The sequence below is a fragment of the Hesperophylax consimilis genome, chromosome 1 (genome assembly GCF_061612785.1).
Source record: "Hesperophylax consimilis isolate HC1 chromosome 1, BYU_Hcon_1.0, whole genome shotgun sequence".
NCBI lineage: Eukaryota > Metazoa > Arthropoda > Insecta > Trichoptera > Limnephilidae > Hesperophylax > Hesperophylax consimilis.
Window position 1 is genome coordinate 39,175,129 of NC_142836.1, and position 6,026 is coordinate 39,181,154.

Sequence of the window (6,026 nt, forward strand, 5' to 3'; positions counted from 1 at the left end):
AAAATGCTGGAGTTTGCTAATGATAATGACATCATTTTACTGACAATGCCATCACACACATCCCACTATCTACAGCCACTGGATGTGGCTGTGTTCAAGTCTGTGAAAACTTTCTTCTACGAATCCTGCAGGTTATGGATGAAACAGCACCCCGGACGCCGTCTAACAAGACAACAATTTGGCTTCTTATTAAACCAAGCCTGGGGAAAATCAGCGACAAGTGGAAATGCAATATCAGGATTCAGGGCAGCAGGAGTTTTCCCATTAAATCCAGGAGCCATTCCGGAGTACGCATTTAGTGAGAACATCGAGCAACCTATTAAAAGAAACATCGAACATGCAGCGCAGGTCCAATCAATTTCAGATTCAGGCCCAAGTACATCCTTTCAGACTGTGGACCAATCAACACCGACTAGATTACTGAACGAAGTATCTCCACTGCCTGTAAAACTAAACCAGGTTCGGAAACGAGCCAAACAAGTGTACGGGACGGCACTGTAGTCGCCGGCCGCACAGACGATATAGCGGGAGTGGCCGGCTGGCCGCTTCGACGCCTTGGAAGAGAAGGTCGGGAAAAAGTAGGGAGAATGGTGAAAAAATGGAAAAATGGGGAAAATATAGGGAAAGGGAGAAATGGGGAAAATGTGGGAGAAAGGTATAAGGCAGGGGGGAGGAAGGTAGGGGGGAACCTGCGCCCTGACAAGGGACGCTTCGACTATTGTGAAAGTTTCTTCTTGATGAACACCAGGGAGCCGGGAGAAAGAAGAAGGCCAGGTTGAAGTGAAGGTCCAGGGCAGAAGAGGCTTGAAGAAGGCAGTCAGGGCAGTCCAGGAGAGATGTTGATCGTTCGATGGTTGCTGGCTCTCTGCCGAATTGCGCAAGTTTTCTGCCTTTTAAAGGACCAACGGGCTTAGCTCTCCCTTTGTTAGCGAGAAATTCCGAGAATTTATTTTGGGTTCCCGGAATTTTCACAGGGAAGAGCGCCGTTGTTGCGAAACTCGGAAGGGGACGATTTTGACTAGGTCCCTGACTGTTTCTTCAAAAATCCTCAAATCCGCAAATCCTCCATGTTTTGTACAAATTTATTATGATAGGTATTTTAATTTATAAGAGGGTGTTGGGGGGTCAAGCCTTTGTTTTTGTCTATAATGATGACTGCTTGACCCCGTGATTTTATTTATTAGTCAATTTTGTAGATAAGATTACAGATTTTTTATACAGATGCAGATAAGATTACAGATTTTATACAAGTTTTTTGAGATGATTTGTTGCATAAATTCGAATATGCGCAGAGGTGAGTTTGTAAAGGAACTGCCTCTGCGTAAATTCAGATTTATGCAAATTAATTTAAGTCGGTGGAGGTACGTCCGGTACAATTCTCCCCCCGGTGCAGTCACGGCTGCGCCTAGCGGTCCGGACGTGTAGGTCGGCGGCGTCCTCGACGTCCGGTTCCCCTGGGCCGCTGGGGGTTGTGGCTCCCATGCGGCATCCGTGGTCCGGGTGCTGTAGAGGGCGGCGCTGGTGCTGGTGCTGGTGCGGGCGCTGGTGCTGGTGCGGGGAGGATGAGGGCGAGTTTTACAGCAGGACGGGTGTACGTCCCTGTGGCTGTTTGGACCCGGGCTGTCCTCACTTGGCCGTCGGCAGCTGGGATGGCCTCGATGATACGTCCGCGCGGCCAGCTGTTGCGTGGTAGCGCGGGGTCTAAGATGACCACCAAGTCACCAGCTTTGAGGGGTCAGTCGGGTGGTGCCACTTCTGTCGGGCGCCCAGGGTGGGGAGGTACTCACGGAGCCACCGCCTCCAGAACATATCGGCGAGCTGTTGGCTGATACGCCACTGGCGACGGAGACATACCTCCTCCTCCTTGCTGTCGTAGAGCGACAGATGTGGGCGGTTCCCGGCAGACCCCATGAGGAAGTGATTCGGGGTGAGGGGCTCTTCGTCCCGCGGGTCGACAGAGACATGAGTTAGTGGCCGATTGTTGACCACAAACTCAGCCTCTGCCAATGCTGTGCGCAGGGTTTCCTCCTTTGGCGCCCTCTCCTTTAAGGTGGCGCTCAGGGCTCGTTTTACCGAGCGCACCAACCTTTCCCAGGCTCCCCCCATGTGGGGACTTGATGGGGGGTGATGAAGCGCCACTCGATGCCCTTGGTAGCCATGGCGTCCGTCATCATGTCATCCTGCTGCAGGGCTGCCGTGGCATCACGAATTTCCGCGTCCGCACCACGGAAGTTTGTCCCGTTGTCTGAGTATAACACCTTGGGCTGACCTCTTCGGGCGGTCATCCGTTGTAAGGCCATAATCGCCGAGTCGGCAGACAGCGAGACCGCTAGCTCCAGATGGATGGCGCGGGTGGAGAGGCAGGTAAATAGGGCTCCATAGCGCTTCTCCCGATGTCTGCCGACGGTGACCTCCATCGGCCCGAAGTAGTCCAGTCCGCAGTGTGTAAAGGGGCGGACGTGGTGCGCCAGGCGGGTCGGCGGGAGAACCCCCATCAGTGGCGGAGAGGGCTTGCTCCGTCGTAAGCGGCAGGTGGGGCAGTCGTGGCTGATTTTCCTGCTGGTGGTACGGAGGCGCAGGATGAAAAAGCTGCACCGGATCTCGGCCACAGTTTTCTCCGTGCTTGGATGGTCCGCCTTTTCATGGTAGTGGCGGATCAGCAGTCGGGCGTATGGATCGGAGCCATCCAAGATCACGGGGGTCTTCGCCACGCTCGTGCTTCCGGTGAGCTCCCTCAGCCGTGAGCCCATCCGCAAAACGTCATCAGGTCCGAGGAAGGGGGCCAAACTGACGAGACGACTGGTGGCAGGTAGCGCCTGGCTGAGACGGATGGTGTGCAGGTCAGTGGAGAAGGCGTCTTCTTGGGACCTTCTCACCCATCTGCGCTCAGCCTCTGTCAGCTCGTCTGCTCGTAAAGAGCCTTCAGGGGGTCGGTTTGGGCCCGTCCGACAGCGCCTGATGAAGCGTAGCACCCACGCTGTAGCCCGGATCAGCCGGTGCCATGACGAGAACCTCTCGACCAGAGGTAGGGCCTCTCCGGCTGTGGTGATGTGCCCGACGTAGTGTCGGGGCCGGGTCTCGAGGGTCTGGTCGTCTGGCTTTGTGAGGGTGCGCTCCTTTGGCCAGTCGCTCTCCGGTGTGGTGAGGAAGGCGGGGCCGTTGAACCATCTTCCTTGGAGAGACAGGTCGGGCAGCTCCAAGTCCCGGGTGCCGATGTCGGCCGGGTTCTGCTTGGTGGGAACCCACCTCCAATTGGCTATGGAGGTGAGTTCATCTATTTCGCCCAACCTGTTGGACACGAACGCAGAGTACGTGCGCGGGTCGGTGCGTAACCAGCACAGCACTGTGGTCGAGTCCGTCCAGAAGATGGTTGAAGCTATCCTCGCTTGGCTCTCCAACCGGATGGTTCTGGCCAATCTAGCCGCCATGAGTGCGGACTGCAGCTCAAGGCGGGGTATGGATAGCGGCTTGAGAGGTGCCACCTTACATTTGCTGGCGATGAAGGTGGCTTTTAGGGTGCCCTGCACTTCCTCCACGAAGTAGGCGATGGCACAGCAAGCTTGCTCCGAGGCGTCGCAGAAGAGGTGCAGGGTCACGCTGCTTGACCTCTGTCGGAGCGACCGTCGTGGGATGGAGACGCTGCTTTCCTGGAGCAGGCTCATCTAGTCTCTCCAGCGTTCGGCGTGCTCGGAGGTGATGTGGTCATCCCATCCAACGCTCGAACGCCACACGGCTTGCAGTAGGATCTTCGACCGTATGGTGAGGCAGGAGACGAAGCCCACCGGGTCGAAGATCTTCATCACGGTGGAGAGGAGCTGCCGCTTTGTAGGCCGTGTGGCTTCCTCTAGACTGGCCGCTTCCAGGAAAGTGTAGATGAAGCGGTCGGTAGATGGGTCCCACACCAGTCCCAGGACCCTCTCGGTGTCGCTGCTCCCGCTGCTGATAGCTACCGTGGAGGTGGCGCGGTCTTCAGGGGGTACATCGGCGATGGCGTCCAGGCTGTTTGAGGCCCAGTTCGTAAGGTGGAACCCTCCCGTTGCAAGGAGGGCCCTTACGTCTCGGACTAGGGCAGCAGCTTTGTCAGGGTTGTCCACTGCGTCCAGGTAGTCGTCCATGTAGAACCGTGAACGAATGGCTGCTGCGGCGGCCGGGTACTGGTGCTCGTACTGACCGGCCACCCTGTCCCACACGTACTGGGCACTGCTGGGCGAGCAGGTAGCCTCAAACATCATGGACGCCAGCTGGTAGGTGTCCGGCTGTTGCCGGTCTGGCGACCTCCACAGGTAAAGTTGGGAAGACTGGTCCTCTTTCCTGATTTGGATCCTCAGGAACATCTCCTGGATGTCGGCGGCGATGGCTATACCGCCTTCCCGGAATCGGAGGATGTTCCCCAGGAGAGAGGACAGCAGGTCAGGGCCAGTGAGCAGTTGGTCGTTAAGTGACGTCCCTCGGCATCGGCTGGCGGCGTCGAACACAACCCTTATCTTCCCTGGCTTGTTCGGGTTGGTGACGGCGAAGTGGGGAAGATACCACTTCCATGGGGCAGAGAGCGACGCCTCATTGGGAGAGAGGCGTCTGGCGTAGCCTTTGGCGACAAGCTGCGTCATTTTGTCGTTGTACGCCGCTGCCAGGGTTGCGTCCGCTGCGAGCTTCTTCTCGAGGGACTGGAGCCGCTTCAGCGCACACTGCCGGTTGTCGGGTAGTGTGGCGTCAGGGTGTCTCCACAGGAGGCCAGTTTCCCACTGCCCAGAAGGTAGGGGGCGGGTGGTTTCTGCCATTAATGCCATGGCCTTTGTGTCCATGGCATTGACTCTCGCCGCAGACGTGACGCCGAGGGAGTCGATGGCAAAGTTGGATGTTACCAACTCCCTCAGGCGGGCATCTGCAGCGGTCTCCGACTGGAGGGCCAGTGTGGTAGCTGGCCCGTCATTGCTGAGGCTCGAGCCTCCGTGGGCGATCCACCCCAAAGCGGTCCGTGACACTATTCGGGTAGTGCTATTCTCACGGACCTCTCTTGACACTATAAGGTGGGCATTATCCTGCCCGATCAAGAGTTCAGTTTCAGTTTATCTGTGCTAAACACTATTCATAGTTGCTCCGGTAATTTTTAACAAAATTCACGGAAATAACTCGTTTTTTTATCAAATTTTTACTTTAAATAGCAAATAATAGGTGAGGAATTATCATCGAGCGTTATCTCGGTAAGTTCTACACCCAATACAGGGCTGTAGCCCTTTTAAAATCTTAATTTTTTCTATCTTCAGACCCTATATTATTGTTACTTGACTACCCACTGACAGACGCGACCACAGAAAAACTTTTTGGATCTGACCATAGAAAAGGCTTTTTTCTATGGTCTATTTCCATAGAGGAATAATAAAACAGACCTTACAAATCAAAGAGACATCTCTATCTTTCCCAGAGACGAAAAAAAAACAAAAATAATTTTTGCACAATATTTGCACAAAACTCGAGCACCTCACAAATTGCGCAAATATGTCAGATTCGGACGACTCGGATAGCGAGATGGCTCCCCAGGGGTGCACCATTCGTGACTTTGCCTTTTTGAGGAGCGAAAATGATGCTTTGAGGAAGGCTCTACAGGAGCAGAAAGACCTCTCTCCACGTTCTTTGGCTCTTATTAATAGCTTATCTGTACGTGAACCCGCGCCCACACACGGCTCTCGAGACAAACCTTCCTCTCCGTACAGTAGCATTCACGGAAGTCGACTCTTGGAACAAAATCCCACTACATTAGCTGACGCAGCCAAGGATGGCAACACGCAGATCATTGCCTCAACCTCAGCAGAGGTAAGTATCCCGGCCCCGCAACCCAAACCAACTAGCTCTCCCAATCAGGAGAATAGGAAACGACCTAGGATCACAGACTCCTTAGTTATAGACACTTCGAGTATCAACACCCATGAATCACTATCATCTATCTGGACACTTATGGACACCATTTTTACTACTCTGACAACAGGTAAGAACAAGATGAACAAAGACGAACGATCAATAATTACCCG

General features: G+C 54.5%; 2 protein-coding genes across 2 annotated transcripts; both read right to left on the reverse strand.

Moving 5' to 3' along the window:
- Nucleotides 1–1,347: 1,347 nt before the first annotated feature.
- LOC149426851 (uncharacterized) lies at nt 1,348–3,662 on the reverse strand. Its single transcript, XM_089651356.1, has 3 exons — nt 2,087–3,662; nt 1,723–2,000; nt 1,348–1,548 (listed from the first exon to the last, which is right to left on the reverse strand). The coding sequence occupies exons 1-3, from the start codon at nt 3,660–3,662 to the stop codon at nt 1,348–1,350; spliced, it is 2,055 nt and encodes a 684-aa protein (XP_089507482.1).
- Nucleotides 3,663–5,335, reverse strand: LOC149426852 (uncharacterized). The gene is made up of 2 exons (XM_089651488.1): nt 5,291–5,335; nt 3,663–5,039 (listed from the first exon to the last, which is right to left on the reverse strand). Exons 1-2 carry the CDS (start codon nt 5,333–5,335, stop codon nt 3,663–3,665), a joined length of 1,422 nt encoding a protein of 473 aa, XP_089507614.1.
- Between the last annotated feature and the right edge of the window lie 691 nt (nt 5,336–6,026).

Excerpts from the sequence above, each read along its gene's own strand:
- LOC149426851 (XM_089651356.1), bottom strand. The coding sequence starts at position 3,662 with ATGAGCCTGCTCCAGGAAAGCAGCGTCTCCATCCCACGACGGTCGCTC. Across the intron at positions 2,001-2,086 it reads ATGGGGGGAGCCTGGGAAAG|AGGCTGAGTTTGTGGTCAAC; the intron begins GTTGGTGCGCTC and ends CAGCATTGGCAG. Across the intron at positions 1,549-1,722 it reads CGACTGACCCCTCAAAGCTG|CACCAGCGCCCGCACCAGCA; the intron begins GTGACTTGGTGG and ends TCCCCGCACCAG.
- LOC149426852 (XM_089651488.1), bottom strand. The coding sequence starts at position 5,335 with ATGGTCAGATCCAAAAAGTTTTTCTGTGGTCGCGTCTGTCAGTGG. Across the intron at positions 5,040-5,290 it reads GTGGTCGCGTCTGTCAGTGG|GATAATGCCCACCTTATAGT; the intron begins GTAGTCAAGTAA and ends TTGATCGGGCAG.